Source organism: Neopsephotus bourkii, unplaced genomic scaffold, assembly GCF_033783945.1.
Source record: "Neopsephotus bourkii isolate Nb327-2 ecotype Australia unplaced genomic scaffold, CSIRO-AGI_Nbou_v1 NB_1707, whole genome shotgun sequence".
Taxonomy (NCBI): domain Eukaryota; kingdom Metazoa; phylum Chordata; class Aves; order Psittaciformes; family Psittacidae; genus Neopsephotus; species Neopsephotus bourkii.
The window spans coordinates 608934-635279 of record NW_026902181.1 but is presented as its reverse complement, the minus strand read 5'-3'; the positions used below and the strand labels follow the sequence as shown (position 1 = coordinate 635279).

General features: G+C 46.2%; 2 protein-coding genes across 18 annotated transcripts in view; one reads left to right on the top strand and one right to left on the bottom strand.

The window, feature by feature from the left end:
• The window catches only part of NUMB (NUMB endocytic adaptor protein), a 96367-nt gene extending 89762 nt beyond the window's left edge, over nucleotides 1–6605 (top strand). For 8 of the 15 annotated variants that reach the window (XM_061376364.1, XM_061376377.1, XM_061376363.1 and 5 more), the window contains 3 exons: nucleotides 1805–1954; nucleotides 2812–2955; nucleotides 4627–6605. In XM_061376364.1, coding sequence (XP_061232348.1) covers nucleotides 1805–1954; nucleotides 2812–2955; nucleotides 4627–5372 — 1040 coding nt within the window. In that variant the 3' untranslated portion in view covers nucleotides 5373–6605. The remainder of the gene's footprint in view (nucleotides 1–1804; nucleotides 1955–2811; nucleotides 2956–4626) is intronic. The other 7 variants (XM_061376374.1, XM_061376373.1, XM_061376378.1 and 4 more) reach the window with 2 other exon arrangements.
• The window catches only part of PAPLN (papilin, proteoglycan like sulfated glycoprotein), a 60286-nt gene that overhangs the window by 1516 nt on the left and 32424 nt on the right, over nucleotides 1–26346 (bottom strand). For 2 of the 3 annotated variants that reach the window (XM_061376355.1, XM_061376354.1), the window contains exons 13-28: nucleotides 25564–25771; nucleotides 23587–23763; nucleotides 22127–22283; nucleotides 21458–21544; nucleotides 20639–20927; nucleotides 20398–20515; nucleotides 19573–19702; nucleotides 17704–18346; nucleotides 16804–16941; nucleotides 16154–16278; nucleotides 15084–15222; nucleotides 13533–13670; nucleotides 12769–12896; nucleotides 12065–12173; nucleotides 10565–10740; nucleotides 9856–10060 (exon numbers count right to left, since the gene is read on the bottom strand). In XM_061376355.1, the coding sequence (XP_061232339.1) occupies nucleotides 9885–10060; nucleotides 10565–10740; nucleotides 12065–12173; nucleotides 12769–12896; nucleotides 13533–13670; nucleotides 15084–15222; nucleotides 16154–16278; nucleotides 16804–16941; nucleotides 17704–18346; nucleotides 19573–19702; nucleotides 20398–20515; nucleotides 20639–20927; nucleotides 21458–21544; nucleotides 22127–22283; nucleotides 23587–23763; nucleotides 25564–25771 (2938 nt within the window). In that variant the 3' untranslated portion in view covers nucleotides 9856–9884. Of the gene's footprint in view, nucleotides 1–9855; nucleotides 10061–10564; nucleotides 10741–12064; nucleotides 12174–12768; nucleotides 12897–13532; nucleotides 13671–15083; nucleotides 15223–16153; nucleotides 16279–16803; nucleotides 16942–17703; nucleotides 18347–19572; nucleotides 19703–20397; nucleotides 20516–20638; nucleotides 20928–21457; nucleotides 21545–22126; nucleotides 22284–23586; nucleotides 23764–25563; nucleotides 25772–26346 lie in introns of those variants that run through there. The other variant, XR_009728921.1, reaches the window with a different exon arrangement.

The window sequence follows — 26346 nt, the reverse complement described above, 5'->3', positions numbered from 1 at the left end:
AACGGTTCTAATGAAACGTTACCTTAAATTGTGTCTCCTTTCCTTATTTTCTCCTACTTATTTTCTAGTAAATCCTTCTTCCTGCCTCATGTGGATCATTTCTCATGAACAGACATCACCATGTCAGAAAACTTCTGCTTTGGGAATAGGCAAAGATTTCAAATGCAGTATTCACATGCAGAAAACAAACAGTTCTAATAACTACCTGAAATGTCACAGCACAGCTTAAAATGCTCTAGGAATGGGTGTTGGTGAACGAGTAGTTGCTGCCTTTTCCCTCTGAGTCACTAAACCAGTTCTTCCACTTAATGCCAGGGCATCTTGAGTGATAGATCCCTTCAAGGCCTTAAGCATTTGTCATGGGATCATGTGATGATTTTCTGTGGTCTGTCCTTCTGCCTCTCTGAATTTTTTTTGAGGGCAATGAAATGGCTTTTCACCATGCGTTAAAGAAACTGTACTGTTTAGGTGCTACAGCTAGCTGCACCAGTAATGCGTGGCGCAATTTTCACATGATGGTAGTGGGTTTCTAGAGCCATCGCAACAGAAACATGTTGGGTGCTAAGTACCTTACAAGATGTCCTAGAATCCCCTTAGCGGGTTATCCTGCAGGCCAACTGTGCTCTCACTTGGCAGTACAGCTAGTTTTAGGGTTCTAAGCTTTAAAGTAAAACCTATTGTGGTAAAAATCATCAAATCCAACAAAAATACCTAGTCTGACTTCTCTTATAAACCTTATTTGGTGACTTGTGCTTTAAGACCAGCTCAGATTTTATCAGTTTTACACTAATAGTGCACTGCTCACTAGTGATACTTGCTGAGCATGCTGCAATTTGAGTTTTTCATGATTCAGAACATTCCTGATGCATGTTCCATGTATGCCACTATCCGTGCGGCTTACTGTCATAATACATGCACTGTACTGAAATATCCCTCAAAGAATCAAATTTTGAGCATGCCTCACTCTGGATTTTAGATATGGTGCATGTTGTGTCCAGACATCTAATGGGTTTTGTACTACTTTTGTTTATTTGCTTGCTCATGTCAGTTTTGTGCAATGAAGGACTGATGTGCAGTACTTCTGAAAAGCAGTACTGTAATAGTAATTATAGTAATTAGTAATAATGAGCACATCTGGCAAGTCATCAGGTTTACTCCAGATGTTACTTTATGCACTTTATGCTGATACTTGGTTTAAAACTGAGAGTCCATTTTATTTGAGCATTCAGCTTTTGCTTTTCATAATTTTACTACAAGAGCTAGGCTTTTCAGCTGCTGCTGAACTGAAGCAATCAACATTCTTACTCTAGACTTAACCTGCTGCTGTGCATTGCTGTCAGCATGTTTAAACTTCATCTAGTTACTGTGGAAGTATGTTGTTGGAACACTTAAATCTATCATAAGTATTTTTATTTCAAAGAGTGCCAGATCTTAGTGCCAAATCCTTGATATGTTTAGCACTTTAATACTGAAAGATTGAGATCTCTACTGTAGCTATAGAAAACCCTTTTATTTTCTGAAATTAACATCCTCTTGCATTAGCACAGAGAAGCAGTAATAATTGACTTTAAATCTGGAATGCTGATCTCCTTAACCCTCTTGACTTAGTTACAAAATACACTGATATGTGCTAGTTCAGGTCAGGTCTTCAACACTGATGTTTTGAAAAAAGCTGTCATGCAAATCAGTAACAGGAACATCCAGGACAGAGGGAGCTGATTACATTTCAGTTTCACATTAGTAGTTGTACATTGTTTCTGTATCCTTTAAACTTCCAATTGAATGAATTTTATTTACATTTCAGTCCCTGAGGTAGAAGGGGAAACAGACAGCATCAGTGCCCTGTGTTCTCAGATCACCAGTGCTTTCAGCGCACCATCAGAAGATCCTTTCTCTTCGGCCCCCATGACAAAACCAGTGACAGTAGTTGCACCACAGTCTCCTGCCTTTCAAGGTTTGTGATTTCTTTGTGTGCTGTGATCATGCTTGATGAGGCTTGAGTGCACATAACATTGCTTTCCAGTAACATGTGATCTTAATTTTTTGTGCAAATCCTGTTATCAGTACTTTGGGGAAGTGCATCATGCTTTATTCATCTTGTCTGTTTAGTTTTGCCTGTGTTTTTGTTTTTAACAAAAAGTTTGTGCACCTACCACACGATAGTTACCCGTAAAAGGGACTGGCTTTGATATAATGGTTATTTTAACATCCTTCCTCCTGAACTGCAAAAACCTTACCAACTGTGTGTCACAGGAACCAAATCCCACAAGGGGAGAGATTTTGTGCCACCACATGATTACTTTTTTTCACACAAACTCTTAGATAAGTTGTGGAGAAATGCCAACTATACAACTTATAGCAGCCTCTAGTCTTCATTTCACTGATACGCTTTTATACAAATTGTGTGAAAAAAGAACCTGGCCTTGTTAAATGCAGTTATTGTTACCTTGCATCTACAATCTGCTCTTCTTTTGAATCTAAAATTAATCATGCAGTAACTCCTGGTGAGCTGTATCTATTCTCTATAAAAACAACAAATTTAACTTCACTTGGTGATCAGAACTCAAGGTCTCACCAAATACATAAAAATCCACCATCCCACAGTTCTGTTAACAAGCCTTGGCTTGATGAAATGGAATTTACTGGCTTTATTAACTGTCAGTCCAATTTGGCTAATTTACACAAACTGCTGTCATGTGGAAGAGTCTAAAGTTGTTGTATGTTGATACGTGTGACATGGCCACTAATATTCTAGTCACATGCATGCCTTGCATGAATTAATTGCACTGATGTTGTCTGCTCCCATTTTAGTTAATGGCACTGCCTCTGCCTTCTGTGTGCTTGCTGCTAAACCATCCCAAGCTGCTGTAGTGTCCACAGCTATGCCAGTTCGTGAAACCAATCCTTGGGCTCATGCTCCTGCTGCTAATACTGGAGCTGCAGCCATGGTCACTGGTAAGATTGGAACTAGATCTGGTGCACTGCTATGAGAACATGGATCAAAAGCATAATTGAGCCCTTGAGGCAATTGTCAATGGCACTTAATGGCAAGTGGAAGGAACAGTAACAAAAGCCGGAAGTAGTAGCCTTTTGCACGACTGGATGGAGAGAAGCGATGAACTCACTGGTTCTGGGTCTATAAGCTGGACTGATTCTTTCTATGGCAGCATTTTAGAAAATCCAGTGATTAAAAAGGAAGCAATGAAATAGTGTGTGTTTGGGGAGGAAGGGGAAAGAGTTTCTGCACATCCAAAATAATGTGTGCATTCTTCCCACTGACATATGTAATGAGAGATTAAGTTGGTTGGTTAAGGGCTTTAGAGGTTCATTTCTTCTGCTGAGTAAGTTTAGATAGTACTTTAAATGGTTGTCACTGTGTGGACACGCATGCTAGAAGACTGTATTCACACCAGCATCCCTTTCTGGTGTAAGCTCAGCTTGGAAAGAGAAACTTTGCTAGTGAAGTGAAGCTGTAGGTTCTGCTTGGCCTTGTACGAGTACCAGACCCATTTTCAGTAAGTCTTCCCCCTTAAGAGAGAGTCCCTGAGCTTTGCCTCCAACAGTTCCCACTGTAAAAACAGCAGTAAACTGATCTTGAGGTGCTGTTTAACTAGGTCAGGCTGACTGCAGATTACTGAGCAGTAAGGGGTTTCTACTCCCAAACACCAAAAAACACATGAGTTACAGATCTGGCTCTAGCATTGCTTTTCTCATCACATTGGAAACCTAACAAAACCGCATGGGAGAGAAACAGCATTTGAAACTCCAAGAAGAAGGAAAGGCAGAATTCACCTGGTGGGAGAGTTTTGAAACTGGCAGGAATGGAAATGATGGTGATTTTTTTATTTTTTAATTTTTTTAATTATTGAAGATAAATGAGTTAAAATGAGCTGGTTTTATAGAAGTCTAAAATGCTAAGTGTTGAACATTGCAAAAGAGTTTGAGTGGTTAACAGCTTGAGTTATATATGAAGAGAGTAAGGGAAGAGTGAGTGGAGATGGAGGAAGAATATAAAGGAGTCATAGTACAGTTTATATACATAGTAATTTGGTTAGATGTATTGCCTTCAGTGTTCGTGTATACTGTAGTGAGTACTCTGACTTCAAAGTGTGTAGGACAGACAAATAAATGCTGTCTTTAACTCCCTGTACCAGTGCATTACTGTCCTTTAGAGGGTAAAGCCTTAATTTAGGAAACAGATCAAATGAATCTTAGTTTCTTAGTTTTGTGTTCTAACAGTCACCCCGTCCTGAGCTGTACATCCAGAAACTGATACTCCCCAGTCAGAGGAGCTAGTGGTTATGGAGCATGTCACTGCCACAAAGTCAGGAGTGCAGGCAGCAGCTCCCCAGCATACCCTAAAGTCTCAGATGTCTGCTGTGAAGGAAAAAAAAAGTAAAAGCCTTCATTTTAGTGAAGCAGCTCTTCTGTACCCCTTCTTGACCAATGTCTTCCTATACAGAACAGTACAGTGGATACATAAAGACGCTTCCAGTGCTGGGAGCAGTCTTTCAGGTGTGAAGGGAGGAAGCCTGTCTGTCCTTGTACACATCCTCCAGCCTTTCTGACTGAGAAAAGGATGAGGAGGGGACATATTAGTGACTTTCCCCATGCTTTCCTTCCCAGGCGCTGAATGGAGCAGCACCTCCTCAGGTGCAGCCTCACCAAGTCTCTTCCAAGGAAATCACAGACGTACTCCCTCAGAGGCAGACCGCTGGTTGGAAGAGGTCTCAAAGACTGTCAGAGCCCAACAGCAGCCAGCCCCTGCCCCTGTCCCTGCCCCTGCTTCACAGCCACTACTCCAGCCTCCTCCAGCACCTTCCCAGCCAGCACCAGCCTTCCCAGTCAGCACCTTCATTGCACCTCAGCCTGTGCCGGTTGGTGTAGTACCACCCATGCAGCCAGCGTTTATTCCAGCTCAACCTTATGCTGTAGCAAATGGCATGACCTATGCAGCCCCGAGCGTACCTGTGGTTGGAATCACACCTTCGCAGATGGTAGCCAATGTCTTTGGTACTGCAAGCCACACTCCAGCAGCCCATCCACATCAGTCCCCCAGTCTCGTCAAACAGCAGACATTCCCTCAGTACGAAAGCAGCAGTGCTACAGCCAGTGCTACAGCCAGCGCTACAGCCAGCCCTTTCTTCAACCCACCCGCACAGCACAATGGCTCTGCCGCTTTCAATGGAGTTGATGGTGGCAAGTGGGCTACAGAGGACAAGCATTCACAGCCTCCTGCGCCTGCTCCGCAGGTAGATCCATTTGAAGCACAGTGGGCAGCACTAGAGGGCAAGGCAAAGCAACGCACTAATCCCTCTCCAACTAACCCCTTCTCAAGTGATTTACAGAAGACATTTGAGATTGAACTTTAAGCAGTCCTTGGGAGGGGTTTGGATAATTGTACATTAGGATAGAGGGATAAAGGGAGCAGAGGGGCCTGTTTATGATCAGTTTGCTTTGATAATCCCAAAGGTCCTTTCAAACAAAAATGGGTTACAAAGAGGGAGCAATTATGGGGAGGATCTAAACATACAATGAATTTAATGTGCAGTTCTTTAAAAGGAATCCTGGAGCCACCCCAGTCTGCATTCCCTCCTCTCTTGGAAAGCTGGAAGTCAAACAGAGCAAAGGCAGGCACCCAGCCCCAACACCTGCTCTGCAGAAACATCCATCATCTCACAGAAAGGAGGGCCCCTTTTGTACTGGGGTACTTCTGATGCCCTGCAAGTCCTGGACATTCCCCCTCCGGGAACAACAGGGTGGGGTGGGGGTGGGTGGGAGATCGTCACCTGCTTAACAAAAGCCAGGTTTGTGGAAAAAGTTGAGCTTCCATTTTGAGTAACAAAGTGAATATTATATGTAAAGAATAAAGTAAAGCCAAAATCTTTATTTTTATGCATTTAGAATATTTTAAATAGTTGGATATTAAAAGCTGTATGAGTTGTAAGTAATCTTGCCAAAGGTTAAAAAAGAAGGGGGTTGGATGTAAGAAATTGTATATAAGATTGATTTATCTCTGATTCTTATTGTAAGTAATATTGGGGGGTGGAAAAAGGGGCTTTAGCTTGTTCTTGTATCTGTTCATTGTAAGTAGCATATTGCAACAACAATCATGACCAGTAAGTCATTATATCGTAGTTTTAAAGAAAGAAAATTAAAGAACAGTATTGTCATGGTTTGAAAACCAAAAACCATGGGGAAAATTTACTGTTTTTTATCGGAATTGGGCTACATATTATATATAGTAGGTTTTTTCCTTTCATGTATTGCTGCAGTTTCTTTGTCTTAATCTATTGGTTCTAACACTACTGTGACAACTTACTGTAACCATATCTACATCCTGGGGGTACCTGGGAACCATTTTATGTTTGTCTGTCAATAGATCTTAGGGGTTTTTAACTTTGGTTTTATTTTTTTTCCCACTGATTTGTGAAACCTTGTGGTTAAGGCTGCAGCTGGTCCAGGTTCTGCCTCTGGTGACTTGTGAAAACCATCTCATTTTAACTTTACTTTTAAACTTTGGCCTTACAAGCAAATGTAAGTTATATATATTTGTACTGATGATTTATAATCTGCTTTAACAGAAATAAATGTTGGTGGTAGAAGCACTGTCTGTGAAAGCTTTATTTCCCAGCCCCGCTCAGTTGTCCACATTTGCCCTTCTGCGTATTTTCTGTGTTACTAGGTGAATGTAGTTGAGCTCTGCTTGCCAACCTAGAAGCTTAATCATTGTATCTTAACACCTCTTCTGTTTTTACACCATGTTAGGTTACCTTGAACTTTAAGACTGAACTTGCAAATATCCTGGTGAACTATTTAAAGCTCTGAAAGGGAGGGCTTTACTGAAACCATTAGAGTAAGGGTTTTCTAACTGAATATTTATAGAGACAAATATGAAGATACATTCAAAAAGGGGGGAAAGGAAAATTCACTTTTTCCCCTGATACTAAAATGAGTGAAGACCCTATGAGCCATATGAGAAGATAATGTATTTTCACTGCTTTTCTGTTCTTCAAGTGAGCTGGTATCTACCTTGCTAGTGGGACTGGTGCTTACTGCATTCTTATGTGCACCACGTCAGTTTAGAGACAAGGAAAACTCAGACTTGGTAACCTGAAGGAGAAGAAATGCTCCCTTTGTTTGGGCCTAGTATGTGAGCTTGCCAGCGGTTTCCATTTCCAGGCCAGTACAGTGTTTCTCACTGTAATGTGGTCTAGAAAACTGAGACTTCTTTTCTTTACAGATTCTCACCTGTTTTCAGTACAATATGATAGTCATGACCAACACTCCCTGTGGTGTTTCAGTTAGTAACAATGATTTGTTTAAAAAAAAGAAAAAAAAAGCAAATATTTGTAGACATTTATACTAGGAAAGAAACCCTGTATAGCTTACTCATTTGTTCCCTATCTTTCACAGCCCTGGTGCCCCAAGATCAGCTGAAAATAGCCCAGGATAGCTACACCCTTCCCCTGTCCTGGAGATAACAGTGAAGGGGATGGGACCTTCCTACAAGCCATTGTTTAGGGAAGAAAATGGACATCTTGGTTCTCGAAAAAAGTAAATAGTTAGGCAGTTAAGTGCCTGACTGTTACACAGAGGGGAAAAGCATAAAGTCAAATAGAAGAAATGCAAAAAGAGCCTTCAGTTAACTATTACAGTGATGGCATGTACATGAAGCGGTGAGCTGCATGTCTTCCACTACATCCTTACTACCACAGTTATCAGCTGGAAAGAGGTCAGAGTTAAACACTCATTAACCAAAGTCCTGCCCATCAGCATACAGTGGACTGTTAAAGCCCTTGCGAGTCTTGAGAAAGCACTCCCTGGACACATCCTGAGTACCCATACTGCTTAAAGGGAAGCTGACCACACAGGATATTTAAATATTCTAAAAATAGAGCCTCTGGTGTGGAAAGTGATACTGCTTATATCGGGACGAAAGGGTGTGATGCAACCACAATGAACTTCTAACCATGCTCCTGAGCAGGTACAGACCTTGACCACTCTCTGTGCCTGCCACAGGTGAACTGGGAGGGCTCCACTAAGACTGGAAGTCACACAGTCTGTGATTGATTAGTCTCTGGTCTCAAAGGGCAAAGTCATGCTATATACAAAAATACCACATACACACACACACAAAAAGATGCTGAGCTGAGATATTAAATGTGAAATTATGTATAAAGACAACTGGAAATCCTCAGGACCGTCTTACCGTTCTATAGCTGATATTGTCACCATCAAACCTTACGCTGTAGCACCTGTGAATTACAGCAGAGGACGTTTTCCCTAATCAAATTAGAGAGTCTTAACTATATAATCAATATTTTTGTCTTTTTTAGCAAGCAGATTCTTACAAGGCCACAGAAAAACCCACCCCCAAATAGCTGCATGACCCTCCCCTCCCGCTCCTTTACTGGATTGCTTTTAGATTTTGCAGTTTGTTCACATCTTAAAGCAGTGTGTCCAACCCTGAAGCCACACCTGTGCTGAATGAACAGCGTGCAATCATGAGGTTACTAATTCTTATTTTTAGGTGCATCTGAACTGATTTACTGAATTTAGAGTTCACACCAGCTTTAGGTGGTCAAGCCTGGCAAGGCAACTTTCAAGCTGTAAAAAAGGCTTTTGCTCAAAAACAGTTCCGTTTTGAGACACTGAACACATCCAGCGGCCTTTCCTGGTCTAACAAATCATGATATAATCTCACCTCCCCACTCACACTTTCAGTGCCTCATATGCACGCTCTCTGCCACTCAGCCTTTTGTCTTGAAACAAAGGATGCTTTTCAGCTACAGCTGCTCTGCATCTGGAAGTCCTCGCTAGCCCATAGCAGCATCAGTCAGCCCAGGCCCCATGCATGAGCCAGGCTTGCCTGAGACTAGAACAGATCACAGGGAAGTTTTATTCTGGCACATCAAATACCCCTACACGTATTTCTTTCTATGTGTATATTCAACTCCCCAAGCTGAAACTCAGTGCAAAGCCACCACTGAGCCCAGCTTTGCAGTAAATTCAAGAGCATAATTCTGGCTCTGAAAGAAAAATCAAACCTAAAATTATCTGCTGAGCCTTCCTAGGGCGAGTGATATTTAAACTGCACCATCTCAGAACAGATAACGGTGTTGGTATATTCATCTGAATTACCCCTAACATTCAGGAAGGGTTTAAAAGCATACTTCTATTTTGTCTTAAAGCTTTTTGTGAAGCATTGCTTCTGCATTACACTCCAAAGCTGATTACAGTGAAGTAGGAACCAAACTAAGCCAACTAGAAATTTGTCTTAAGGTCTGCTGGAATAAAACAGCTCCAGTAACATGGCATCCCTAGAGCTAGTAATCTCAAAGGACCTGAACAGTAATTTGATATGCATCAAGCTGTTTCTCATGGGCAGAGTCCTTTGCATTTAGATGGAAAGTGCTCCCCAGCATTACAAATGCTCATCGCTCGTTAGTGATTTGGTTAGAACAGTTCAGACCATCTTCAAACACTTCAGAGCTTATTTTCTTTAAGAGGACTTCTCTCTTGCTTGCATGAAGAATTGCTCTCTCCCTCTTTTATGCTGGTTATGTGCCTTTTCTAAAGTCACAGCATCCTTATGTTCCCAGTAGCAGCTTGTTCTGTGAATGAAAGCAACTACTCTTAAGTGAAGAAATGGATTAGCTACAGCAAGCTGTACAGCAGGGAAAAGAGAAGTTTACAGTAAACTTGAGGGTGGTGGCTCTCCCACCTTTGAACAGTCACACTCCCTACCCGCTGTTCAATTCACCCTCAAGCTCTTCCAGTCCGGCAGAGCTCCTGAACAGTTTGACGCAGGAAGTGGACAGAGTTCAGAGGTGCAGCCTCGCAATCGGTCACCTGTATTTGATGTGGCCACAGGGTGTCTATCACCCGTGGTGATGAGGAGGGCTGGCCCGTGGTTGGGAGCGAGAGCAGCTAGCACAGCAGAAGCTGGAGTAGTACTCGTTGCTGCAGAGCTGGGCCTGCAGGATCAGGTCACAGTTGGCAAGGTGGGGCTGGTCCACGCACTCACTGCTCAGGTCCACAATGCGATTCACAGTAGCTGCAGCCAAGTGAAAGGTGAAGAAGTTGTACACACACTGCCAGAGCTTATCCTCAGGTTTCATTTCCCACAGCATGCTCCTGCTTTCTCCACCCTGCCAGTTCTAAGGGTGTTGTTTTAAATTTAGTCCAACATCAAGGATGTTGAGAGAAACCGACACCTCTGGTGAGATACAGGAGGAGAATGCAGTTTCTGGATGGCATCCAGAGTCCAAATACTAATCTTGCAGCCAACTTCTTGGTCAACCAACTGTGACATTTAGGCCTTGGGAAGTTAATTAAGCTCCCAGCACCCTCATGCATGTGTGTTGGGGGGAAGCGTTTCTGCTGTCCTGCTTTTCTGCCCAGGGAAAGCAGGGCTCTAAGGGAAGCACAGCCCAGCAGCTCCTACTGCTCCCCAAAGCCCAAGGTCAGTGGTGGATGGGCATGTCAATGGGCAGACTTATAATAGCATCAAGAGGCAGTCACTACTCTGGGAGAAGCAGGGGGGGCAGGTTGTACTCACAGCTAGGCTGGCTCCTCAGCACCTTCACCTCTGTGCTGGCACTGACGGAGTTGCTGCTGCTATAGGCGCTGCATGTGTAGGATCCCTCATCAGCCTCTTGAACATTGCTGATGATCAGGCTTCCATCCTGGGACAGGTGGATGTGGTGCTCAACTGCCCGCATGGGGACCCCATTCCTGTGGTGAAAACCATTTTGTGTCACTATTCCCACCCACACGGCCAGAGGAGCTCTCTGCAGTTTAGGAGCTGAGGCTCTTTGGAAGGAGGGAATCTTTACAAATTCAGCAGGAAGGGAGAAAAATCCTTTTGCCATGACCCAGCTCTACAATTGGATATTTACACAAGCCCAAATGAGTCTGTGTCCATTGGCCACTGGCTGTGTGGGAGGCAGCTGGCTGTGTGCTCTGTATAAAGACATTACCCTTTCCGCTATTACACATTTTTGAGGCTTGAGGAACTAAGCAAATCCAGGGTGCCTTTCCTCTCTCCAGGTTGTGGTCTGGCAGTGCTTATTTGCCTGGCATTGGCAGCAGCGCATATTGTTTGAGGAACATATGGGGCAGTGAGCACTGTGCCCTCTTTCCCTTAAAAGCTTGCTTTTAAAAAAATACATTTAAAATACCAGCACGATTATGTCTGTTCTGTTCCTCCTGGAATATTCTGTGCCCAGCAGCAAAACTGCCTGAATTATGGACTCCTAGTTACCAAGGAAATGAAATTTGTTTCACTGAAAAGGGTTTCATTCAGGCTCCGAATCTTGCATCATTTTGCTAACTCAAATACCAAACTTCTATATGGAAGAAAAGCTCTTTGTGAGATGGCCCACTTCAGTCCTATCCCATGGAGTACAGGGATTTAAACAATTACCAGTCCATCTCTCTGGATCCTTTGCAACAGGGCTCCAAAACAAAGCTGGTTATTTTCAAATAGGGGGAAAACACCCTGACCATACACTTGCACAAATTCAGTTTCCCTGTAACCCACCAAGAGAAGAAGACACAGCTTTTCCTTTGCCTTTGTTAGAACACTTTAAAATCTCCTTTGCTCCCACTTGACAGTAGAGGGAGAGAACTATTGCAGCAGGGAACTGGGAGAAGAGTCACTGTTATTGTGGGGGCTAAAATGTTTGTTCGGGTTAGGCAGAGAGAGTTTTATAAAGACCAACTAAAGGTCTCCCTCTGATTACTCGTTTTAGTTTTTGCTATTGTAATGTCTCCAGCTTTCCAACATGGAGCCCTTCTGAACTCCAGGAAAGCTTAGCTTAACATCTGCTTTTCTCCTCATTTAGCTGGAACATGAGCCTGGTGACTCCACAGGCATCTTTCCCAGGATTTTGGGGTAACAGCCAAGTTGTTTAGGAAAATGTAGGTGATGCTAAGTTAGGGCTGAGAACCATGGGTCTCTCCCTTGCTTAGCAGGCATCTTGTATTACTATTTGGAGGGTAAGTGGTGAGGTTTCAGAAGAGAAGAAAGGGGAAGTTCTGTCTCATTTCTGCTTACCTGGACCACCGTATATTCACGTTGTTGCCAGTCACTGTGCAGTGAAGCTGAGCAGTCCCTCCCTCAAGTACCGTGATGCTCGGCAGAAGACCAGTGATCCTCAGCTCTCCTAGACCATAAGGAAATCATCACTAACAGGAAGATAATGCCAGGCAGTAGGGGCATTCCCTCATGGGAAAAGTCCAACATATGCTATGATAAGCTACAACCCCCCAGGCCTTGAAATAGCATGTTTGCAGTTATGATGCTGTTGCTATAGGGAATGTGGATTTCCTAAGGTCTTTGGCCCAAGCAAGCGCAAGTAGCAGTGGCCTCAAAGAGCTTTTTCCTCCAGCTGGATACAAGCACATCACATGCACAGAAGAACCATCTCTGTAGTTCCTCTTGCTCCTGTATGCAGGAAGAAGCAATTTTGCAACCAGTGTCCTAGAAACAAGACCCTGAGAGTCATTCTTACTGTACTATTAGTTCCTCTTCTCAGCTGCCTGGAGCACCATGGTCTGTCTACTAGACACACACGGATTACCACTGGGTAACACAACTCACTCTTCCCTTTCCCTCAAGCTGCCTGTTACCCATTAGGTAAGAAGACAAGAGGCATGGCCAGAAAAGAAAGCCATCTTCACCTGCCCTCCTTTTTTCCCACTTGTGTGCAGACACATGTGTGTGCAAACATGCCATGCATGCCTCCACACATCCCATACCCAGAGGTCTGAACAGGACCTGGTGCTGTTCCTGGTCACGGCCATTTGAGGCAATGCAGGTAAAGAAGCCGACATCTTCAGAGCTGACCCGGCTGATGACCAGGGCCCCGTCTGACTGCTGCCTGTGTCTGGGGAACAGAATAAGAAGGCTCCTCAGCCTGTGCTTGGGTCATGGTGGGATTCCAGACACCAGAGCTGAAGCTAAGCAGCGTGCAGAACTCTGTAGTAATACTGAGTGAAGGTCTAGCAGCAGCTCAGTTCTCAAATCCCAGCACTAGTGTTGGGATTAGACTGGGAATGTTTGCTGCTGGAGCGGGGTTTTGGGAGGAGAGGGTGAGGGGAGCTGTAGGACAGCAGCACCAGTAGCCGTGGAAGCTCACTGCAGGCACCCTGAACTCTCTGCCGTGGACCTCTGTCCTGGCTCACATACCAGCTGGTTCTTGGCAGATTTGCCTGCTGTGTGTTCTATTTCTGCTAATCTTGTAGATGAATATATTTCAGCTTTGGCTCACTTGTAGATGCTGTATCACAGCTATTCACTCAAGGGTTCAATGCAGACTTTGATCTGTGAATGAGGCTAGGGCAGTCAAGCAGTATGGTCTGGCTCTAACGGGGGAAGCTGGCCAGCACAAAGCTGGATGTGCCCTAGCTGCATGGCCAGGAGCTCCACTCCACCAGGGAGGAGTCAGGGCAGGCAATGGAGGAGGACGTTCTCCTCCACATGAACCTGCCTGTGGGAATGGTGAAGCTGCTGGGGAGCTCACCTGGGAGAGGAGAGGGGCTGCCCGTCTTTCTGCCATTCAATGGTAATAGCCGGCGATGCTTCCACTGTGCAGGGCAGTCTGACTCTCTCCCCGATGTTGGCCTCCACTACCGAGGGTTCCCTCTTATCCGTCCTCAACCTGAAAAGTCCACCAGCACAACAGAAGCTGCACAAACTCCCTTGTTTGGCATTCGACTTTCAGCACAAGGCTTTTTCAATCACAGGCCTTCTGTTTTGCCTCCAATGGGAAAGGGCAGTCTCTGCACTCCTGTCAGAGCTCTTGTACTTGCCATTGCTAGCATTCACTCACCACATTCAGAAAAGAGCAGTCTCCATTTAACCCTGCTCCAGTTCAGCACAACTTGGTGCTGCACTCCTGCCAGCCAGCTTAACCCTTAGAGACAGCAGCCCTGTTTTTTATAGCACTCCCCTGGATAATAGCCCAGGAAGCGTTTGTACCATTTGCCATGTGCTCATGTTGCTAAGTCCTGAACCAAGCAAGCTTCCTCTAAGGTGCTTAAATGGCACACAAAACTGAGCAGGTATTTGGGGGGGAGTGTGAAGAGCCCACTGCAATCACCTGACTGCACACAAGGCCCAGGAGCTGGCATCCACTTCATGCAGCAGAAAGGTTGAGGTCAGGCTCTGGCATCACCCATCTCCTCGTGTGCTTTGCTCTCTTACAACTACAGGTAAACACCATATTGGAAGGGAACTAAACCATGATGTTCCCAGGGTGAAATAAAACATCGTCTCCTGCACCCCCCTTCTCTGACCTGAATTCTTGATCTCAAAAAACAAAACCAAAGAGCCTTAATTGAATGAATCACTTCTTCCTGCTTTTAGGCAGAAGCAGCTAAAGAGACTGATGGGGAGTTCAGCAAATCGACTGGATTTTAAGGTTTAAACTCAAAAGAAGGGAAGGATCAGATCATGGTTTGATTTAACCCAGAGCCCCAACATGCTGCATTTAGAGCCAAAATAATTTGTGCCCTTTTATTTCTGTGGAGCCTAGAAACACCAAAACACCATGCAAGAAGCCATAGAACATACCACCCAGTACGTGAAGAGAGTTTTGAGTCAAACTGGGTTGTTCACAAAATATTTAAAATAAACAGATGGGGACTCAAGTAACTGGAGCTTTTTTAATCCATATTTCTGCCTATTTTGTGCTAGTTAAGCAGTTCTTACTTGCTTTGCTTGTTTTCCAGAACAGTTTTCCCTTTCTGCCTCCACTAACTTGAACAGCTAAGGATGCTGGCCCTAGTATTTCTACTTTTGCTTGAACCAGCTCCTTTGCTGTCAGCCTCCCTGCACCTCTTTGCTCAGAACATGCTTCTTTCAAGAGACACCTGGGGAGGACAGAAGGCAGCTTGCGACTGGGGTCTTCTCCCCTTCTTGTTGTCAGCAGTTCAGTACTGCTTGCTTCCCAGCAGTGCCCCGGAATGGCTGACCCAGGACCTCCCCAATCTTTAGCTTTTCTACATGAAGAGACACCATATGGCTCCTCAGCTGGGCATGGTGGACAAACTGTTGCTGTATGTGCACTTACCTGTGTGTGAATTGCTGATGCACAGAGGAACCGGCTGCCTGTACAACCTTCCTGCCTCTGGATAGCTCCGAATGCTGATGATTTTCCTTGTGAAGGACCTGACCTCTCTCAACCTCTGCCGTAGCAGCACTCTGGTACTCTATTCAAAATAAAATGCCATCTGTGAGTAAAAGGACACTTCTTACTGTGACCTCTTGCATACGGTTTCTATGAGCTTGGGAGAGCTTGCTGAACTGAAGCCAAAGAGCCCTTCAGCCATCTGTTTTCTGGCTGACTAGTGCAGTAAACCTGCACTGTCTGCTAATGACAGTCACAGACCTACAGGCAAGCAGTTTTAGACTCCTTTCTCTCTTCTGTCGAACATGTTGCCACATCCCTTAGGCCACAATGCTTTCTGCTCCATGTGCCACTGCTGTGACAAAGCATACTTTGTGACTGAATACTACAGGAAGCTTTGCTGGCCCATCTTTTGAGACTGGTTTTTCATATTGGTTTTGGTTTTCTTTCTTAAACAAGGCACGTTTTTCAGAACAGGGAATTGTTTGTTACCCAGCAGGACCTGTCTGGGCCAAACACAAAACATAAATGCACCGACACAAGCAGTTATGGCAAAGTGGTCACATTGCAGTGTGAGATGGAGGGCCCAGGAAAATACAGGAAGCCTTTCTTCTGGGGTTTCCTTTCTGGGATCAGGATGCAGATGATGGCTCTCAGGGAGGAAGACATGCTCACTGTGCTGGAAATGGGCAGGTTACAGGCAAGCCACAACTGCAGTTGTGGGGTGGCACTGCTGGGGGGGCAAGTGCTTTGAGGCTTGAGGCTTTGTCAAGAGACAGCACAAAAAGAAGCCCTGCTGCCTCTACACTCCCTTGTGGCACCCCTACAGTGGAGGAGACCGAGTGCTTTGACAGCTTGTGGGACACCACTGCCGTGGAGGGAACAACACTGCTAGCACAGTGTGGCAGTGGAGGAAGTCTGCTCCTGCAGCTGGCTTTATTGCTGCTGCTGTCAATAACCACTAACGAGGAGCCCTGAGCTGCCTCTTTAGTTGTAAGCGGAAGATAAGTCACCTATGATCTGTAACTGAATCTGTCGGGTCTCTGTCCTCCCGTCAGAAATGAGGCATGTGTAAGTCCCAGCATCCTCCGGCTTGACAAGGCTGATCACTAAGGAGCTGTCAGACTGGTAGGTGTGCCTGCAACACGAGCAAGGATTAACGGGCTCTGCCTGGCCAGGAACAGCATCTGCCCAAGGTAGAGCAGCCCTTCATGCTGATCTTACATAAACCATCGCCATGTAGTGCCCTCCCCGGCTTAGAGAAAAACAAAACCTTGTTGACTACAGAAGGGTCAGACATGGGAAATAAGTGCCCCAGAAAGCAGGTCAGGAATAGAGAGAAAACTGAGATGGAAGAACAGGGAACTGCTTTCAGCAACCCTCTCCACGAGCAGGCAAACTGCCCTTTCAGGCAGCAGCTTGAGTCCCAGCAACCATCTGCAAACAAAAAAGAGTAACTGGGCTTTTCCTAACCGTGGTTTTCTTAACACAATGTGACTGTCTGGCTCTAAACTGTTGCTGGAAACAGACTTCCCAGGAAAAACAGGATCTTAAAATAGTTTAAAACATTGTATCTTAGATGGGAGTGCCATAAACTTCCATCCAGAGGAACTCTGAGTTACTTGGAGCTCACCTGCTCTCCAACGAAAGGTGCTGAGCTCACCTGTCAGATGAGACCGGTCGGCCATTCTTCATCCACTCCACTTTGGAGAAGGGGGACATGCCTGCCCTGCAGATCAGCTGGACGTTTTGCCCCACAGCTACTGTCACAAGAGAGGGACTGGCTTCCTCCAGGATGGTTCTGAAAAACAGTGATTCCATTGGCACCACTGCTGCTTTCCTCTCCTCTGAGTCCTCTAATGCGACTCTGGATGAATGACAACCACAGGGCAAAGGAGGACTGGCTAGCTATTCAGCTCAGAGCAGATGCACCAGGAAACAGGAGCCCTACCCTAAATGGCAAAAGCTGCTCTGAACAGACCAAATGCTACAATTATCTGCAGGAAGAGTCCTACAACCACTCTGTTCCGAAGAATCTAGGTTCAGCTCAGCAGACACAGATCCAGTGCAGGTACATTTAGATCTTGCTTTACACACTCCTGATTTTCAGGGTGTGTTGTCTGGATCCTGACCCAAACTCTGCATTTGAAAAGTCTTCCCTAGAACAACCCACTACTGCTCTATGCAGTGCTGAGGTAAAGGCTCTGAAGTCAAAGAGTCAGCTAAATTTGGTCAGAACAAGAGAAACCTATGGATTCTCATTTACAGTGTAAGAATGCTCCCCAGACAAAGACCCCAGGATCCTGCAGTCTTTTCACACACCCTACTTCCAGTGCAAAGAAAGGGACAGCGGGTATCTCCATAGCCTGAATAACTTGATTTACCAAAGGGCCACATGCACAGAATCAATTCTATGATTCTGCGTATAGCCAATCCCTTGCACAGTGTTCCTAGTGAGCTGGTCCCAGCTGATGCAACACACCTCCACTCCAGAGGAAGCTGCACTGGTGCTTCATAAAGAGCTGGCAGAACAGGAAAAGAAATATAATAAACACATCATCACCTGTGCAGAGCCCGCACTGGGAAGGTGTCTGCAGGCGCGTGGTACCCAAATCCCTCTGTGATGGAAACATCTGCTCCAAAAGCCTTCTGCCACTGCCTGCCTTCCTGGGGCAGCTCCTGCTGGCCACTGCTCCTCTGCCTCTCTGAGGGCCTGGGTACTGCTGTTTCCCACAGGTGCCGCGGGCTCAGGCTGTCCAGTCTGCTTTGCTGGGTGCGCCAGCGCTGGCTCTCCAGCACACCAGTCCTTGGCAAAGACTCTGTCAGCACCTCAGTTCTCCAACTGTCCTGTCCGTGTCTGTCTTGCCTGGGGGGTGCAGCTCTTCCTTCTTGGCTGTGACTTGCAGACTCTCTAACGGGTGGCTGCTGCTGACCCCAAGCATCCCCTATACGAGAATGGGAGCTGGTGTGCTGGTGTTGCAGCCCTCCTGTGCCAGAAGAGGGCTGGTGCTCCAGAGGACTGACCCCCGCGGAGTTGTGGCACACTCTCATGCACTCCTCCTCTGAAGCGAAACTGTTTTTATTGCCATGACAACCTCCATACCAAAACCGGTTGCACTTGCCAACAACAGCCACGAAGTACCAGCGAGTGGTCCAGTTCGAGCAGGGGCCATGGGCACTGGGCAGCAGGCATGTTACAGAATATGCTACCAAAAACAGCAGAACAGAGGGAGATGTGAGGGTTATGAAGCACAAAGGTCCAGGTGCTTCAAGCCGCCTACCGTGATGATCTGATGGGCCTTGTGGGCAGAGGGCAGGTGGGAAAATAAGACACCCGAGTTTGGCACCCAGCCCTGCTTTGAAATTAGGCAGCTGCTTACATGTTTCTTTCTGCCCCAGTTCTGCCACTGGTGGAAAGCAAACCAGCCTTGGAGACATTTCTAAATCCAGATACTAGATGGATGCTTTATGGCCTTTCTTGGGGAATCCTGCAGCTGCAAGGTTGGCTCTGGGGTTTCTTGTCCTGCAAGGGGCACATGGCTACTGTTTGCACATTTCCAGCCCACAAAGCAAATGGATTAGACCCAGCTGTGAAGCCTCATGCATTACAGAATACCCCTCCACACATTGGTATAAAGAGGACCACAGCCCAATGTGTCCACAAACTGAGGCCTGGGCTCTCGAGTCACAGGTATCACAGCCACATGCTGACAAACACTGAATGCAGGGCCTTGGGAGGTCCTTTGCCAAGCTGTGGCTGAGCAGAGAGGATCCAGAGAGCTTACCCTTTCTGCATGGCAGCCCCACAGGGCTTGCCACGAAGCAATCTCTGTGCTGCAGCAAAACAGCAAGGCAATGCAGCAGCAGTGTGCCTGCAGACGCTACAGCTGGGAACTAAAGGAGCAGAGATGGTTTTGCCCAGCAGCTCTAGTGCCCTTGTAGTACAGCAGGCACTGTATCGATCTCTGCTGGTTAAAAGCATCCACACAGCCCTGAGCAACACCTCCATCCTTAGGTGTATCTCTCATTCCAGCCCTGTCCACGGGTTGTCTGGAGGCTGGGCACAGCCCTGATTCCTTACATTCCTACTTCCCTCAAACACCTGGTAACCAACTTGGAGCACTCCAGGCTGCACCAGCATGTCTTTTCAAGGGCAAACAGCTCCCCAGGAGTCCTACAAGTTGACTGAGATCACACAAACACAATTCTGTCCAGTTATCAGCAGAGGACAAAAAGAATTTCTGCAGTGGCTGACAGAACTGAACCCCCTGGCTGCTTTTCTACACTTCCCCCAAGTTTCCCCTGCCCCAGCCACCAGGCAGAAGATCTTTTTGAAAAGATAATTTACTACACTTTACAGAGAGCAGAGCTTGCATGGATTCTGTAGGACTCTTCCCATGTTTCTAAGCCAAGAAGCTAAAGTGTCACTTACGGTACTTGGGCCTATTGAGACATCCTTCCCCTTGAGGACCTGAAGCTGAAGCAACATTGTCAAAACAGCAGCCGTACATGGAACCGCGGCACTCGCCCGAGGGGTGCTGCTGGGACAAGGCTTGGCTTGCCTTAGAGATAGGAATTGGAAGCCAAAAGTTATCATGCATACAAGAAGACAGTAGCACATGCAACCCACCATGTCCAAGCTGTCGGCTGCAGAAGGCCAGCTGTTAGAGGAACCTCTATCTGTTTGTTTGCCTCCTAGAGGCTTCCATACTGGGAAGGAGTGGGAAATGTGGCTGTCAGCCATGGGGCCAGGGCTGCACTTCTCTGCAAGACAGACTTAACCAGCCTAGCTGCAGGCCATTTTTTTTTTAGCTGGCCCCACCGAGCACCCCAAGCTGTAAGAGGAATCACCTCCCTGACTATTTTGCCCTCAATAAATCTGCAGAGTTGACAAAAGCAATTAATAGTGGCCATGTTTTTCCCATTTTTTTCCTCCTAGAAACTGGATGGCAAGATTCTGTCCAAAAGAAATTTGATTGCTCAGGATTATTCTATCAGTCCTACACAGTATGTTCATCTACTTCTCAGACACCTCCCAACCTCCCAATCTGTCCCCTGCTTACAGAGGATCACAAGTGGATGCCCCAGACTGCACAAGGGCAAAGTTGGCCAAAGGGCTTCACGCCACACATGGAGTACTGGCTCTTTACTGACAGAAATGAAGCACAGCAGAAACCCACAATGTGAGCCACTGGAGTAAAATCTGAATCTTTGTATCTGATGGGCTCCTAAAACACAAAGATTTTTTTGTACTTACTGTTGGAGTGGGCACAGTAGGCTGATTTCTGCTCGCTTGAACTTCATGGTAATATTGCGGGCATCCCATGTTGTTAGGACCCTGGGCAGCCGATACTCCATCAGGACAGCATCCATACCTACGGGAAAAGGCAGAAGGGCTGCAGCAGTACCTGACCTGCCCAGCTCAAGTAAAGGCAAAATTTCAGCAAGCCTCCAGGAAAGGCAATGCCTCCCTGCTCAAGCATATATATTCCAGTTACCTGTTTTGGTGACAGGTGCTGAAGGGGCAACCTCTTCCTAAAGGGCCTGAGGCTGGAGTGTGCCCATCTGGACAGCAGCCGTGTGGGCTCTGATGACAGTGCTGAGAGCCAGTCCCTGCAGTGAGGCCCTGAGAGAAGCTGAGCTGATAGGAATCCAAGGAGTGTGACTGGGATTCCCAGCGAACAGGCAACAAGTTGATGCCACGGTCCTTGGTGGATAGGATGTGGTGATTTCCATGAGTACCATGGTTCGTGGAGCTCCCAGAGAGCATCCTTTCGTCACCAGGATCTGGGGAGGGAACTCCTTACACCATACAGGTGAGCATAAAAATCCGGTCAGTTTTCCTCAGCTCTGCTCTTTTTTACTTGCTGAAGGCTACAGTGAAGGCTTTTCTGCATCAGAATGCACCCAAATGTGCCTTCTGCCCGCCCCTCACCTCCCCCCAGTCTTTGCTCACTGCACTGACCATCCTTTCTGCTGTCCCATGAGAAACCACCTGCTACACTACTGTGGTCCCATCAATATCATCCTTTCTTATTCCTAGGATCTGCTTTGGGCAGCATTTCTCTCAGCCAGCACTGAAGTCATGCTGCCAGAACCTGGCATGTATAATACTATACAGAGTCTTCTGCATGAACAGATTCAAATACTGATCACTATCTGTGTAAAACAATCTACACTTTGTCCCTGGCTCCTTGAATTTCTAGAAGTCCATGAAAAGAACAAGAGAAATGAAGAAAAGCAGGAACCTTCCCCAACCACAGCCTATTTCAGGTCTGCCATCATCAAAACCCCAAACTAACAAAATTCTTCCAAACCTGTTGCAGGGCTGTTTGGGTTGTAACGTGTCAGCAAAGACTGGCGAGTGACATCGTATCCCATAGTGTCCTGCATACTGGGGACCTCTGCAAAGAGAGACGTACACAAAATGAGTGCAGTTAGTCCAGCCATATGTTCTAATAATTGCAAATGCATTCAGGAATCAACGGGAGAATAAAGTTGATGAAAATGTTTCTTTCTTCTGGAACAGCTGCTGAGCAGCAATTGGATTCAATTGGATTGTCAGGACATTGACCTGCAATGGGCAGGCAGACAAATGTCAGCGTTTCAGCTCTGGCATGAAGACTAGACACAGACAGCAAGCAAAATCTTCTAAGCAGTTGTGTCCTTTATAGCTGCTCCACAGAGGGAGGAGGCCTGGATATAGTTTTTAGTTACTGAGCCTGCCCAGGTGTCATTCTTCATGACTGGGACTCCTGGGGTCAGTGTGCAGTACACACTGGGACAGAGCCATCAAAATGGACACACATCAATGTTGTCTTATATACATTTCAACAGCACAGGTACTGGGACTCTGGTTATGTGCACAAAACATAAATGCACAGGCAGGCAAGAAACTGAGAACATGAGTTGGTGCAGAGCTGGGAATTCCTACTCCTAAACAGAAGCATCTTAGGAAAAGCGAGGTGTGCAGCAGTACCACTCACGCTGTGGCAGGTAGCAGGGCTGCATGTTGCAGCTACCCAGGGTGGCTGGTTTCTGTGGCTGGATGGCTTTGCATGTCTCAGGACTGTAGTATTTGGAGTCGCCATCAGCGCAGATCACTTGGCGTGTCCGGATGCCTGAATTGCAGCTCTTGGAACACTTGGACACAGAGACAAGGCAGGTGAGCAGGCAGCAGAGGCTGAATGCAGAAACCCCACAGACCAGAAGAGTGGAACAGCTGCATGACTGGCTGCAGGCTGAGCACAGCATCCTCCACCAACACACAGCAAAAAATATTTCAGCTGATCCATCTGAACAATTAGAAAACCTTACTTTAAACCATTTTACCAAATGCTGCACCCAGCCCTGAAGCATTAGGCTCTGAGCTGTGCTCAGCCTGTAACATCTGGATGAGCTGCTGTTACACACAGTAGTGTGGCAGTGAGCTGGAGTGAATTGCTTCAGTCTGGCCTGAAGGCATCTGAATACTATGGGGATCCGCCAGCTGTGAGGAGGTCAGTTTTGAACTATGCTTTCAAGAGCAACAGTTTACTATAGAAAAGCAAACTGCTGGCTTTCTTGTAAGCAGCTACCTAGAGTTCCTCTCACTGAAAGCTGTAGATGAAGAGGGAGAAATGAGCAGCACCTCAGGGAACGGGAGAGAATGAGGTGTCTGTGTAAGCCAACTGCTGGTGGAAAGCTCTACAAACACTGGGAGAATATTTCTCTCTCTTGTTCAGATGCAGATAGGAGCCCTTCTGATATCAGAAAGACTGGGCCCAAGAAAGATCAGATTAAGGCATGCAAGTTCTTTAGCTGTTATTAAAACTTGGCCCATATCTCATGGGCCAAGAGATGTAACATGTTTTAACTCAAAACAAGCTGAGTCTGGCTAGCACAGAAGGGGAAAAGTGTGTTTGGAAGTCACCTGATGCATTTGATCTACCCCTATCTCCTTCCCGCAGCACTTTTCCCAGGCTGAACACAGTCTGTCTTCCTCCACAAAGACAAGAGTAATCCAGCTGAAGCACAGTTTATCTGAACTATTACAAAAATGTACCTTAAGCCATATCACCATGCACAATGACCAGTCCTGAAGCCGCGTCATAGTTATGCAAAGAGCTGTTCTACTATTCACAGCAAAGGAACGAAGAATTGGGAATCAGCAGCAAGGGTGGATTATTATTTCACCTTATTGGCTGCATTTTGCCACTGTCACTGAAACCATAATCCCCCCCATCAGAAGGGTTTATTTCTGTAGCAGCTGCACACAAAGCAAACAGCAGATTAACTGGAGCATTACTAGTGCCAGTTACAATGCGGATGTGAGCCAAGGGACTGGTAAGGAAGCAGTACATGCTCTCAGCCTCAGCCAGTGTGCAGACTGCACAGATCAAAGCCTGTTTGCAAGGAAACAGCAATACAATCGGTTATTTCTGAACCGTGGAAGTGTGATGCTCACCAGACCCCAGTCTCCAATGTGCCAGCCAATTTCTTGGATGCAGTTCTCCTTCAGGCAGGGCTGGGTGGCCGACGGCTTTGGCTCCATCAGGCAAGCGAAGTCCTGAGCCTGAGAGCCCTGCTGTGTTCTGCAGGTGACAGTGCGGGTCTGGACCCCTTCCCCACAGCTAGCTGAGCACTGCAGAAAGGGGCCAAACAATTACAAAGAAGTACCTGGTTTCCACTTGCACTTCCAGGCTGTGCTCCCTAACGTTAGGGCAGAGCACCATTCTGAGATTGCCTGAAACAATCAAGCATCATTAAAATCATCTTCAGGATGGGAGTTAGCAGAGTAGTTGTTTATGCTATAGAACAGGCAATAAGGCATGGTGGATAAGGTCTGGGAGATCTGGAGCTCACTGGATGATTTTGGCCTAGTCATATCATTTATTTTGATCTGTACCGGTGAAGACATGGAAAGCGATTTTGGAAAAAAAGAAAGTATCAGTACTGCAGTATACATCAAGAATAATAAATGGCAGGAAATACCTGGAACCTCATGTTATTTACTCTTGGTTACAATCAGGTCAAGGTAAAGAATTAAAGGGAAAATATAAAAATTAGGTTCTTGTATTGCTCATGTCTTCTGTCTGAAGACCCTGTGCTCCATTTTTATGGTGTGCAGCTATGACACAACTTCTGTACTAGCAACTGGCTTGTGACATTTTCAATGCCCTCTTAAATTCACAGTGATGTTTCTTGGAATCCAGCCTACTTTTCCATAAATTACCAAGGTCTTTTACAGACAGCATTAACTTGGGGACAGTCTGAATTACTTTGGATGAGCTTCCCAGCTGAGTTCCAGCCACTCATTTACTAGAGTGACCTTTTATCTCTGAAAGTATATGAAACAGTTGCTTTTGAGAACCCTGGCATGAATAACTTAGAGATCAGTTTGTGAGAACAGGACACATGGTGCCTTCCCTGGACAGCACCCTTACTACAAAACCCTGAAGCCATCTCAGGATTCACACTTCACATCCCACAATGGGGGGGAGGTAAAAAAAGAATTTACAGTCTATGTATATATATACATCTATGAGTCTATGCTATACAGTCTGTATCATGCCTCAAGTTGCATTTTATTCTGCTGCACCACTCAAAGTACCACCACAAGATTATTAAGTCAAATGTTGCAAGCATGCATATCCTCCTTTAAAGAGGAAAATTCTCTTGTGCTTTAGGAATCAGGTAGAGACTACCTTTACTTTCTAAGCCCTTGGAACATAAAATGCCTCCTAAATGCCTGGCTTGGCAGCACTGAGCATACACAGAACAGTTTCCTCTCCTGGAGATATAAACGCACAAAAGGCATCAAAAAATGCACCACACAGCTGTGTTTGGAGAAGCCCTGAGTGGACACACAGCAAACAGCAGGTCACCAGTGTTTCAAGAGTATCTTGCTTACCAACGGTTGTGACTGCAGTACTGCTGCCCAGGGCTAGTAATGCTGAGGCTGCAACATGCATGGAAATGAACAGCACAGACAGTAGCCATGAGCTCTTGTTTTATGGAGGAGGGAGTTTACTGTGCATCACCAGCTGATGGACAGGAGGTCTCCTGCCTGCCCTCTGCCTTCACCAGGCCTGACTCAGAAACTCAGCCAGTGCCATGTCTGGTGGATCTGTAAAAATACAGGAGTGGGGAAAGGACTGGCAGACCAGAGAAGAGAGAACATGCAATAAGAGGACCAGAGGTGCAGGGGCACGCAGTTTTGAGGAACACGTATGTGTTTATAGGAGGACATAGCTGCTAGCCAGCTGGAAGTCTGTTGGAGGACCACAGGGACAAGTCCTATACCCCTGGCACACCACTTATCCAGGGACACACACTTTTTAGAGTCCCAGAAAAGGAGCCTGGCTGTTTATGCCCAAGCTTTGGCAGGTCTTCCAAGGTGCCAAGGGCAGTTACCCGCACACACACACACACACAGACTCACCTCTGACCAGGGCCCCGTGCTCCAGGTCGCACATTGCCTCATGTTGCAGGGCTGACTGCTGCGAGGCTGCTGTGCAAAGGCCATGCACTCAGCATTATCCACCACCCCTTGGGAGCTCTGACCATCGAATGCCACACAGTAAACAGAGCGAGTCTGGGTGCCCCCACCACAGGTAGCCGAGCAGGGTCCCCACTCCCCTGTTTTCCACCTGCAGGTCACAGAATCAAGCAAAACAAAAACATAAGCCCAGCTAAACCCCTCAGAAACACAGGGGAGATGAGTGCCATGTCCCTGTTGTCATCAGACAGGGAAAAATTCCTTTTGCAGAACAGAGACAGAGGCGAGTTCCCATTTGACTGAGTGCTACCCAGCTTAATTAGCAATGCAAAGCCTGAGTCCTGCTTCAGAGACAAATCCCCAGTACAAAACACTTGTTTCTTTGGAACTGCAGAGCTCTCCCAGAGGGGGAAGATTTTTCTCCCTGGCTTTTGGTATCCTGATGCCTGCAAAAAAATCATGCCTGGAATGGAACATCAAAGAAAAAGAAAGAAAAAAAAACACAGAAACAATCCAGATCAGTTAAGAGAAAAGCAACACACACAAGGCTAACCACACGTTACACTCCTGCCACTATCGGAAACAGTAAAATCAAGCCAAGACCTCACTCTGCTTGCAAGCCATGACAGACACTCTCAGAAGTGCTTGTGAACTTCTCCCTGACAGCCAGTAGAAAGCTGGTTTATTCCTCCCATCAGCCAAATTCTCTAACAGCAGCACACTCAA